Source organism: Lithobates pipiens, unplaced genomic scaffold (assembly GCF_037356315.1).
Source record: "Lithobates pipiens isolate NorthernLeopardFrog02 unplaced genomic scaffold, aLitPip1_a1.2 Scaffold_8, whole genome shotgun sequence".
Lineage (NCBI taxonomy): Eukaryota > Metazoa > Chordata > Amphibia > Anura > Ranidae > Lithobates > Lithobates pipiens.
This window is the reverse complement of record NW_027507903.1, coordinates 634,719,674-634,732,531: the sequence shown is the minus strand read 5'-3', so window position 1 is coordinate 634,732,531 and position 12,858 is coordinate 634,719,674. Positions and strand designations below refer to the sequence as shown.

The 12,858-nt window shown below is 48.0% G+C and overlaps 1 protein-coding gene across 1 annotated transcript in view; it reads right to left on the bottom strand.

The window, feature by feature from the left end:
• Positions 1-306: 306 nt before the first annotated feature.
• The window catches only part of KIF1C (kinesin family member 1C), a gene marked incomplete in the record, with an annotated part of 77,393 nt that continues 64,841 nt past the window's right edge, over positions 307-12,858 (bottom strand). Inside the window, 4 exon segments of the mRNA XM_077470861.1 lie at positions 307-4,632; positions 7,036-7,623; positions 10,875-10,947; positions 12,735-12,801. Coding sequence (XP_077326987.1) covers positions 3,928-4,632; positions 7,036-7,623; positions 10,875-10,947; positions 12,735-12,801 — 1,433 coding nt within the window.

Genomic DNA, 12,858 nt, shown 5'->3' with positions numbered 1-12,858 from the left:
ATCGGCCGTTTTGTTGGTTGGAAATGTCAAGCATATTGATATTATGCCCGTTTTATCTTTGCTTATACGAGTGTTTTACTTTCTTAACCGCTTTCTGGCCAGCCGCCGCAGTTATGCTTGGCTGCGCAAATCGGCGTAGGTGTATGCCGGGCTCGTACGCGGCTTTCTGTGGGCGCTCGTGCGCACCGATTGGCCAGCAGGGGAGCCAATGAGCGGGTCTGGCGGATTCGAGTTTTAGATGAATGCTCTTGCATTCTGAGACAGAGATTTTTAAAAAAAAATTTTTTAGCACTGCACTCGTTATAATAGTTCCAGCCAAGTGCCAGAACTATACCAAAGTCAAATGATGGGGTCACACGCTCCACCCTTAGACTCACTAAACCCACCGGCTGACATTCATTTTGCAGCTCCTCAGTAAATTACTTTTGTAAGTCTGGTGACATTATTGCTTGCAAAGAGAAAGCAAAGCTATGCCCAAGTGCCTAGAGGAGGTATCAAGGAATCGCTAATGTCACTACCTAACACTGGGCGGTGCTACTGGTAAGAACACAATTAACACAAAGCAATGTGAATTGTAGCGGTCAATGGGTGTGAATGTGGGCAGGCGGATCCCAAGTGAGCCATTCACAGATCAGATCCATTATAAAAAAATATATAAAATTCTCTTCACTGATGTGTGCTGATGAGGCTGCACTAATGTGCACTTACAAGGCTGCGCTGATGGGGCTGCACTAATGTGCACTTACAAGGCTGCGCTGATGAGGCTGCACTAATGTGCACTTACAAGGCTGCGCTGATGAGGCTGCACTAATGTGCACTTACAAGGTTGCAAACACTGCAGTAATATGCACTGATGAGACTGCCCTAATATGCACTGATGAGAGTACACGAACATGCGTGGATGAGAGTACACTAATGAAGTTGCACAAATGTGCGCCGACGAGGCTGCACCAATGTGCACCAACGCAAGTGGAAGAGGCTGCACTGATGAGACTGCACTAATGTGCGCTTACAAGACTGCGCTGATGAGGCTGCACTAAAATATACTGACGAGGCTGCACTGATGTGCGCTGACGAGGCTGCACTGATGTGCGCTGACGAGACTACACTAATGAGGCCACACAAATGTGCGCTGACGAGGCTGCACTAATGTAAGCGGACGGGCTGCCCTAATGTAAGCGGACGAGGCTGCCCTAATGTAAGCGGACGAGGCTGCCCTAATGTAAGCGGACGAGGCTGCCCTAATGTAAGCGGACGAGGCTGCACTAATGTAAGCGGACGAGGCTGCACTAATGTAAGCGGACGAGGCTGCACTGATGAGACTGCACTAATGTGCGCTTACAAGGCTGCGTTAATGAGGCTGCACTAAAATACACTGACAAGGCTGCGCTAATGTGCGCTGACGAGGCTGCACTAATGAGGCTGCACAAATGTGCGCTGACGAGGCTGCACTAATGTATGCGGACGAGGCTGCACTGATGAGACTGAACTAATGTGCGCTTACAAGGCTGCACTGAAGAGGCTGCATTGATTTCCACTGATGAGACTACACTAATGTGCGCTGATGAGACTACACTGATGAGGCTGTACAAGTGTGCGTCGACGAGGCTGCACTAATGCGCTTACAAGGCTGTGCTGATGAGGCTGCACTAACGTAAGCGGAAGAGGCTGCACTAATGAGGCTGCACTGATGTGCGCTCACGAGGCTGCACTAATGTACGCTTACAAGGTTGCAAAGACGAGGCTGCACTAATGTGCGCTGATGAGACTACACTAATGAAAGCGGACGAGGCTGCACTGATGAGACTGCACTAATGTGTGCTTACAAGGCTGCACTGATGAGGCTGCATTGATTTCCACTGATGAGACTACACTGATGAGGCTGCACAAATGTGCGCCGACGAGGCTGCACTAATGCGCTTACAAGGCTATGCTGATGAGGCTGCACTAATGTGCACTAACGTAAGTGGAAGAGGCTGCACTAATGTGCGCTTACAAGGCTGCACTGACGAGGCTGCACTAATGTGCGCTTACAAGGCTGCACTGACGAGGCTGCACTGATAATCCGTGTAAAAAATGTGCCGACAGGCTTGCCAGTTAACGGCTATCCTTTCCTCACAGAGACACAGCTTGCGAGGAAAGGACTGCCTATAACTGGCAAGTCTGTTTACATGTGATCAGTTGTGATTGGGCACAGCTGGTCAAATGGTAAAGGGCCGCTGCGATTGGCCCTTTACCATGATCTGTGCTTCCCAAGCGCTCCCAGAGCATGCTGGATGCGCACTCCAGGGGGCACACAGGAGGCGAGGTTCTGGGAGGACATCCATGGACGCCCTCCCTGAATTGGAAGCCCACACTGTAGCCATCTTTTGGCTATTGCACGGGCGGGAAGAGGTTAATGGGCAAGACAGTCCAGGAGTCCGAGGTGCCCAGGTCCTCCCGACCACAGCGAGCAGCGACTGAATAATGTTGCCTATCACTTCCCTATGTGCTACAGAGAAGAAGTTAAGCAACCAATGGCCAGTTAAGTATGATCTGTGCTTTATTAGCCATTGTAGCGGGCAGAGGTGACATTAGGGGTCTCAAAGAGGATGGTGACCCCCTTCAATAATTTTATTTTAATTAAATTATAAGTACATTAGGATAGAGGGATGTTGTAGCTCTCACCGGAGTGAAGAATGCATCCTGTTTGGGATTATATACCCTTTTGGAAAGGTAACTGCGCAACAGAGATTTTTTAGAACTACTCAGGCTTTGCATTTAATACTGACCTCAGTGTTTGAAAATCAAAGCAAGGTTTTGTTTTAGTTTTGTTCTACTTAATTGTCTGATAAGGCTGGCCAAGGCTCTGATCGAGGCTTGGCCAACTTGCAGTGTATAAAGCGGTGAGTCAGCTCGCCGCCTGTTCCCCTGGATGACGTCAACGTATATGACGAAACACGCAGGGCGGAGTTTTTTTTTGTATGTGTTCCGGCAAAACGCATACAACGCAAGGGGATTTTAAAATAGCATTGCAATTTTATGAAGTGTGGAATATAGTTTTACGATCTTACACTCTGTGGAGAATGTTATGTTTTTGGGAACTCCTGTGACAGGCCTAAAGTGTGCATTGGAACATATGCAGAAAATGGCTTAAAGGAGGAGTGCACATATCCTTTGAAGTGAAATAAAAAAAAAAAAAAAAGTTGCCCAATTGTGTTAGACACACCTTAAATTTCAGCAGCCTGGGGGGGGGGGGGGGCGATGGATAAACCCCTGCCAGAAAACACAGCCAGGCATCCCATGGGCAATGCAAACTACAAGCGTAGATACTTGCCTGAAGCTCTTTGTATTTATAAATACACATATATACACACACACACACAATGATAGATGGATATACACACACACATGGAGAATCATTAATCTTCACTCAGTGCAGAATGAGTTCTAACAGTCTCTTGTTACAGTATATTGCGGCGGAGGGGCGGGGGGGGAGACCCTGGCCTGGCGGGGGTAACAAGTATGGCTTCAGGGACCAGTGGGGTCACTGCCCGGCACTGTATCCCCCACCCAATGAGCCATGGCGATCTTATAGTGCCAACAGTCCCCCTCGTAGTGTTGTGTTCCTTACTTAGCAGCTGCTGCAGGCCAAAGACATCCGCCCTCTCAGTCACAAAAAAAAAAAAATCCACATAAAGAATAAAAAACAATTAAAACTTAAAACCAACACTTCAAAAAGTTCAGAATAAAACTTCGAGCCTTCATCCTCTGACCTTCCTAATCCGATGTGCGCAAAATTCAAAAATTAAAAAATAACTTCCGTTCGTCTTTCTCTTCTCAACCTTCTCGTCCGTTCCCGACATAACTTGTTCTTTTCTACCGCGTCCTCCGCTCAACTCCGCGAAGCCGGTTCACCGCGACCATCTCATGAACCCTTTTTTTAACTCAGACGGGGCTTTCCATGTCACACAAATTGGGGGCGGAGTTCTGGCGTCGCATCCTGGGTGGGGCGGTGTAGGGGTGGTACTTGTAAGGGCGCTCCTGCGGCGATGGGGGGTGGTGGCGTTTTTGCTGCCCCCCTCCATCGCCCTCCCTGCTCTGCGGTCTTCTCGTGAACTGCTGACCGTCGTCGCCGCCCTGGCGATTGTTGGGATAGTTGGGCCTCCTTCCCCTGTTCGACCCTCCGTCCAGGGAGTTTCGTCTCTGTCTCGGATGGTCGCCGTCTTCTTGGCGCCTCTGCGGGCGCTCGCTACGCCTCTCTTCGTCGCCTTCCCCGCCTCGTTTCTCTCCTGACCAGGGGCTGTTTAGATCTTCCACCACGTAGGTCGTGCCTGGTGCCCAGGAGAAGCGGTGCTGAGGGTTGCTCTTAAAGGGGAAGCGAAGTTTGCAGTCCAGGGGTGGGATAAATTTTCCTGTGCCGGGTGGGCGGCGGAGGGCCCGCGTGATCTGCTGCTGCTGCAGGTTTTGGAAGCGGCTTTGCTCCTGCTTCAGCCACCTCATCCTCCCCCGCTTGAAGGTTGGATCATCTTCCATAAGGTTTGTAACGTGGACAGCCTTGGGAGAGTTGCTGGGGGAATTCTGAAGACTCTCGGTAGATTCGCTGGAGCACCAGAAAGGCTGGTCTTCTAAGTACTCTTCTCCCGGATCATCCTGAAGACAGAAGAGTAGAGGATGAGTTCATACATACACCATGTACAGAGGACAAACGTTATGGAGAAGTCCTACTGAGCTTTCGTTATGTACCATTTATATTTTAGAGACATCTGGATAATATAATAAATTACTACTACTACTACTACTACTACTACTACTACTACTACTACTACTACTACTAGTAGTAGTAGTAGTAGTAGTAGTAGTAGTAGTAAGGAAAAAGTGAAGCGCTGTGAATACTTTCCAGATGCACTGTATATAGGCAACAGTTTATGGACAACCATTACACTTATACAAGCGTGATGGACATCCAATCCCCATCCTCTGGGGTTGGCTCAGTATAAAACTTTACCCAAATGAACAAAGTAACAATGTCTTTTGACTTGACTGACAGTGTACTGTAACTAAAATAATAATATTAATAATCATAAGAATTCTAAATGAAAAAATTACAGTATAAAACAAAATATAATAACCGTATAAAAATAGAAATAAAATATTTCCCATTTTATTTATACTGTTATTTTCATCTATATATTACTTTTATTATATTTTTATTTACAGTTATATTTACATTTTTATTATTAACCCTTTCATGACTTAGCCTGTTTTTGAAATTTGGTGTTTACAAGTTAAAATCTGTATTTTTTGCTAGAACCCCCAAACATTATATATATTTTTTTTAGCAGAGAATCTAGAGAATGAAATGGCGATTGTTGTAATAGTTGCATAGTTAGTAAGGTTGAATAAAGACACCAGTCTTTTGCAAACAGGTAATTTTTCTCCTTAATTGAAGTATGCTGATGAGGTGGCACTGATGGGCACCGATTGGTTACACTGATAGGCACCACTGGTTACATAGTTAGTAAGGTTGAATAAGGACACCAGTCCATCCAGTTTAACCTGAGTGAGTGTCTACAATTGTCCCTATCCCTGTACATTGCACGTTCACATCGGTCCCTACCCTCAAGAATCCCACAATCCAAGGTCCCCATTCATATACTAGGGCCAATTTACCTACCTGCATGTCTTTGGATTGTGGGAGGAAACCGGAGTACCCGGAGGAAACCCACGCAGGCACAGGGAGAACATGCAAACTCCAGGCAGGTAGTGTCGTGGTTGGGATACGAACCAGCAACCCTTTTTACTGCTAGGCGAGAGTGCTAACCACTACACTACTGTGCCACCCATCTGCCGCAATATTTTATGTCACACGGTATTTATGCAGCGGTGTCTTAAATGCAACTTTTTTGGGAAAAGGGACACTTTCATGAATTAAAAAAAAAAAAAAAAAAAAAAAACGAAACAGTAAAGTTAGGGCCGGTTCACACAGGGGGGCGACACGAGTCGACACGACTTGCCGTGCCGCGACCTGACAAGTCGCCCCCGTTCTGTACAATGGAACCGTTCTAAGAGGAGCGACTCGAGTCGCTCCGACTCAGAAAAAAGGTTCCTGTACTACTTTTGGGCGACCTCGGGGAGACTTGCATTGACTTCTATACAGAAGTCATTTGCAAGTCGCCGCTGAGGTCGCGGCAGGTCGCAGCGAGGCAAGTCGTGTCGCCTCGCCTCGCCTCGCATCGCCCCCTGTGTGAACCGGCCCTTAGCCACATATTTTTTTTTGTTTAATGTGAAAGATGATGTTACGCTGAGTAAATAGATACCTAACACGTCACGCTTTATAATTGCACGCACTTGTGAAATGGCGACAAACTACGGTACCTACAAATTTCCATAGGCGACGCTTTCATTTTTTTTTTTTTTTACGGTTACCAGGTTAGAGTTACAGAAGAGGTCTAGTGCTAGAATTATTGCTCTCGCTCTGACGATTGCGGCGACACCTCACATGTGTGATTTGAACACTGTTAACATATGTGGGCGCGACTTCCGTATGCGTTTTTCTTTGCTGCGTGAGCTCGCGGCAACACTTTAAAAAAAAATGTTTTTTTTCTTATTTTATTTTAAAATTAATAAATTGTTTTTTTTTTTTTTTTTTTCATTTTGATCACTTTTATTGCTGTTACAAGAAATGTAAACATCCCTTGTGACAGTAATAGGTGGTGACAGGTACTCTTTATGGAGGGATCGGGGGTCTAAAATAAAATAAATGTAAAAAAAATAATAAAAGTATAAATATAAAATAAAATGTAAAAATAATAAAAAAATAAATAAAAAAGTATAACTAAAAATAATGAAATAAAAAATAATAAAAGTAATTAGATAAGAATTAACAAAAAAACCCACAAAAATAAAGTAAATAAAAAAAAAAATAGCAATGGATAATATTTCAATATTTTAGATAGATATTGTATACATTTGTACCTTGAACCAAAGTGAAACAGAAGTACAAAGATAAAATAAAACAATGCCAACATACACGGAAATTCTCTAATCACCTACCTGTGTCACTGGTATGACCCTCTCCATCTTCACCATGCGGTCCCGCAGAGCCCGGATTTCTTCATCCTTCATATTATTCTGCATTTTCACCTCCTGCAAGATATCTGTCAGTTTGTCGATGTGAGCCTTCAGGTCCTGGACCCCGCCTTTGCTCCCAGAATCCTCCTCTCCCACCCCGACGGTATCCCAGACATCCCTGGCCACGGCTTTCCAGCCCTCCTTGTCGCCGACGTCCCTTTGGCCGTACGTCCTGTACAGCTCCTTCATCTTGATGATGGCCATGGCCTCGATCTCCTGTTTGCTGTGCTTGAAGTCGTTCAGTGCCACCTCATAGCAGATCTCTTTCACCGCCTGCATCTTCAGGTCCGCCAGGGTCAGGAATCGCGGGTCTTTGCCCAGACGCCGGCGTTGAGGGATCTGGTACACCCTGATGGGTTCCCGTCTCTTGCCGCTGCTTGGGAGCCCACAGCGGCGTACGATGCTCTGCACTTTGCCCGGGGGGACTTTCTCCCGGAGGGAGGAGATGAGGCGCCAGCTCTCCTCGCAGGAACGCTTGTCGGAGTCGTCGCCACTGTCCGAATCCCCGTACTGCTCAAAAAAAAAAAAAAAAAAAAAGGAAAAACATGAGCTGACATGCAGTGATATCATGATATGGATTAGAGAACAAACAAAATCTTTTCCTGAATCATTGCAAGTTGATGAATCGTAATTGTCCTGAGATATAGAGTCCATATGCCCGACCGCGACAGACTAAGCCCCAAAATTCTCCACAGAAAAGGCAAATCACTGACTAAAATCAAGTATTTCTTTCAAATCTATTTTTTCTTTCTTTCTCTTTTTTTGTTTTCTTTGCAACTTTTTTCAGTTTATTGTGGGAAGACTAGGCAAGTGATCTTATTTTATTATCTGTTACTATGTTTTTCAGCGTTTTCATCCGCTTTTATTTATTAAATTTTTTTTTTTTGGAAGGGGTTAGGGATCAATTTATTTATTTTTTATTTATTTCCTTCTTAGTTATTTATTTTTTAGGGTCTAGGATTGTCATGGTTATGCAATAGAGTTTGTCTGCTTACCTGTTTCCATGTGTTCATCTCTAGAGACCAGCCGACCCTCACCTGACTGCTTTTGTAATCCATCCTCTGGCATGGCTCCACCCTAGCTCCTATCAGAGAACTCTATATTAACCTCTGCACTGCAGGCCAACCCTGCTGATCAACCTTTGTGTATTCCTTTGTGTGTTTAGCTTCCTGTTACCTGCCGTGCGATCTTCTGTTGTTCCGTTACCGACTTTGGCGTGTCCTTGACTATCCCTGTTTGCCCGTGATCCTGACCTATTGGCATGTCCCTGACTATTCCTGTCTGCTTGTGGCCCCGACCTTGGCTTTATCCCTCACTATCCCTATCCTCCTGTTGCCTACTGTGGGTGCGAGCTGGGGGACCCTGGGGGGTCGTGACCTGGAGCCAGTTGCAGCCAAGTCCATCCTCACCACTAGAGGCTCTAGTGAACACCTGCTGGCTCTTAGACACCGCGCCCCAGGGAATCTTACGCTCTAACCTCGGTGGGATCTGTCTCCGTCCGCAGCAGTCAGCCGTAGGGTCCACAACCTTGCGGTGCACTCCTGATCCCTACGGTGTGCATCTGTCACCTCGCCTCAAGGTGACCTGACAAGGATTAGGGTTAAAACGGAGTCCCAGTGTTTTGTTTTTTTTGTTGACAAAGCGAGATGTCCATTGACTCCTGGGATTGAGGACACTCATATTCCGCTTTAACGTTTAATATTGGAATTCGGGTTTAGGATTGGGGTTAATATTAGGGTTAAAAGGTGGACAGGGTAGGGGGCTGATCGGACAGACTGGGGCAGGGAGTTCCAGAGGATGGGAGAGGCTCTGGAGAAGTCTTGAAGGTGAGCATGAGAGGTGGTAAACAAGGGAGCTAGAGAGCAGGAGGTCCTGGGAGGAGCGGAGGGGATGATTTGGGCGATATCTGCAGGTGAGGTTGGTGATGTAGATGGGGGCGATGTTGTGGATGGCTTTGTATGTTATGGTTCGCATTTAGAATTTTACACGGTGGGGTAGGGGAAGCCAGTGAATGGATTGGCAGAGAGGGGCAGCAGTCACGGAACGATTAGTGAGGTGTATTAGTCTAGCAGCAGCATTCATAAGACTGAAGGGGGGATGGCCCTGCTTAAGGGTAGGCCATTAAGGAGAGAGTTGCAGTAGTCAAGGTTGGAAATAATCAAGGAGTGAATAAGTTGCTTTGTGGTGTCAGTCAGGAAAGGTCGAATTCTGGAGATATTGCGGAGTTTAAGGCGGCAGGATTTAGCCAGTGATTGGATGTGGGGGCTGAAGGAGAGGTCAGAGTCAAGGATTACACCCAGGACCCTGACATGTGTGGAGGGACCAATGGTTGTGCTGTTGATATTAATGGTGAAGTCACAGGGGGGGATCGTGAAGAAGGAAATATAACAAGCTCAGTTTTAGAAAGATTGAGTTTGCGGAAGTGGTGTGACATCCATACCGATATGTCATTCAGTAAGTTGGAGATCTGTAAAGGAGATCGAGGAGGTGAGTTGAGGAGTGGAGAGATAGATCTGGGTGTCATCGGCTTGGAGGTGGTATTGGAAACCATGGGAGGTTATCAACTGGCCCAGGGAAGAGGTATAGAGCGAGAATAGGAGGGACCCAAGGACAGCAGCCAGGGGTTCTTATGGCAGCAGCCAGGGTTCTATGGCCAAGAGAGCCAAAGAGCAATGGCGATAAGGGGCAACCTTGCCTAGTGCCCCTGTGTGGGTCAAAGGAAGGAGATAAGCTGTTTATTCTAATGTATGCTTTAGGAGCCTTGTACAGTAATTTGATCCAGGAAATGATATCGTCTCCTGGGTTAAACTTTTCTAGCACTCGCCATAGGTACGCCCACTCAACACTATCAAACGCTATTGGCGGCGTGTAGCGATAGGATAGCTCTCGGTCCCTGGTTATCAGTGGGGGTTTGCATGTTAAAGTTGTTGTAAACCCTTACCAACTACTTTGACCTACAGGTAAGCCTAGATTTAGGCTTACCTGTAGGTCCAAGAAATATCTCCTAAACCTACACGGTTTTGGAGATATTTGGCAAAACACAACGCAACGCTGTCAACGGCGATATGCCGCGAGTGGCGGCTCCCATGCGCATGCGCGGGAGTGACGTCATCGCGGCTTCGTCAAATGACAGCGCCGGAGCAGCGAGACCCACCGAGAAGATGGAGGCTCCGTAGACAAGGGGACAGCAGTGACTCCGCTGGCTCCTGTGTCAGGTAAGTGACACATAATGGACTACTATGCGATGCATAGTAGTCCATTATGCTTTACCTTTGCAGGGAGACAAAGAGGAAGTGAACCCATCAGGGTTTACTTCCTCTTTAAGGTAGAGGCGTCGGAGGTTATTTGCCGTGGACCTGTTTGGTATAAAGCCGGATTGGTCCGGATGTACTCGTTTGGTCACCACCTTAGAGAGTCTCGTGGCGATGATTTTGGTAAGCCGTATTCCACAGGGAGATGGGTCAGTGTTCATCAACTCCTGTCCTCAGGGCCCACTAACAGGCCAGGTTCGCAAGATACCGTATTTATCAGCATATAACACGCACTTTGTCCCCCCTAAAATCAGGGGGTGCGTGTTATGCGCTGATCCCCCACCCTCCCTAACCTTTTCTGCCTCTCTCTGAGGCTTTCAGGTATTTTCGGCCGCTCTCGGCTATTTTTGGGCCACATTTGGCCGTTCTCTGGGTTTGTCAGGCTTCCCTGGGATATGTGAGGGTTTATATCCACTTTAGGAAAAATTGGTCCAACGGGTCCCATCTTACCAGTCTCTGCTGCTCCAGGGTAAGATCGGCCTCCTCTTTCTCCTTCTTATACTGGACCTCCAGATCCTGCAACCTGCATAAAAACAGAAGAGGATCCATCAATACTGAGCTCTCATCACCATTGCAGACCAGAGAGCAATACTTTCATGAAAACCCATTTACCCCGCCCTTCCCCTCCTCACCGCACTTCAATTGCCTTCACATTTCACCTGATTCTTGTTAATCCCATCAGCTTCTGCACAGGAAATATTACCCTTCGCATTGTTTGAACCTTGGGAGGTCTCTTTAAATATCAACTTTGGGCAAAATTGAACTGTCTCCCCCTGGAGGTGGCTCTGTCTGAAATCCAGTGAATAAAAAAGGTATGGGCCGGGGACAGTAAGCTGGGGGAGGAAAGATCCAGATGATGCTGGACATTAGGGTTGCACCGATACCGATACTGGTATCGGTGCCGATACTAAGCATTTGCACGAGTATTGGTGCTCTGCAAATGCGCCGATAGTAGAAACCGATACCTTCAGGTATACACAGGAATGCTGGCAATTATCGGTTGTTAAGGAGCGGGGTCGCCACGTCTTTAACAACCAAGGAGATTTCAGCTGTCAGTGGGATTTCCCTTCCCGCAGTGGACCCACCGCCTCTTGTGCCGCACCCCAATGCCAGCCCCCCCCCCCCCCCAGCTCCATCTAATGTGTTCTCCAGGCCATGTGCTTTTCTCCTCCTCTGGCTCCCCTGTGGCGGCTGCCGGATGACTGATCTGCCCGGTGAGTAGAGTCTCCTGCACGGAGCCAGGCTTTGCTTCCCACACCACCTCTGATGACTTTCCCCAAGTGTCTCAGCTGCTGCAGAACTTCTCTGAGGGGAGCGGGCAGGTTTGCTGGGTGTTGTAGTGCAGGGCAGTGATTGGCAGCTGTGAGGTTACCAAATACCCCCCACCCCCGCATTTCCCCTCCCTTCCTGCATATACAAACAATAACCCCCCCCCCTCTTCTCCACCCTAAGCAATAACCCCACCCCACCCCACCTTTTCACCCTAAGCAATAACTCCCCCATCCTAAACAATAAACCCCAACCCACCACCCTAAACAATAATCCCCCTCCCCGCATCTACACCCTAAATAATATCCCGCCTCTCCACCCTAAACAATAACCCCCTCCCCGCCTCTCCACCCTAAACAATAACCCCCTCCCCGCCTCTCCACCCTAAACAATAACCCCCTCCCCGCCTCTCACCCTAAACAATAACCCCCCTCCCCACCCTAAACAATATCCCCCTCCCCGCCTCTCCATCCTAAACAATAACCCCCCTCCCCGCCTCTCCACCCTAAACAATAATCCCCCTCCCCCGCCTCCCACCCTAAACAATAACCCCCCTCCCCGCCTCTCCACCCTAAACAATAACCCCCTCCCCGCCTCTCCACCCTAAACAATAACCCCCTCCCCGCCTCTCCACCTAAACAATAACCCCCTCCCGCCTCTCCACCCTAAACAATAACCCCCTCCGCCTCTCCACCCTAAGACAATAACCCCCCTCCCCGCCTCTCCATCCTAAACAATAACCCCCCTGCCCGCCTCTCACCCTAAACAATACCCCCTCCCCGCCTCTCCACCCTAAACAATAACCCTCCTCCCCCCTAAACAATAACCCCCCCCCCTCCCGCCATTCCACCCTAAACAATAACCCTCCTCCCCGGCCTCTCCCCTCCCCGCTATTCCACCCTAAACAATAACCCCCTCCCCGCCATTCCACTCTAAACAATAACCCCCCTCCTCGCCCTAAACAATAACTCCATCGTCACCGCTCCACCCTAAACAATAACCCCCTCCCTGTCTCTCCACCCTAAACAAATAACCCCTCACCGCCTATCTCGGTCAGTTCGGCCATGGTCTGAGGGCCCGGCCGCGAGAGGGGGCCCGCCGGCAGTGGAGTATTGTGGGGCTCAAAATTATTACTGTGGCTGTGCCAAGTCTGCGGAGTCTGCCG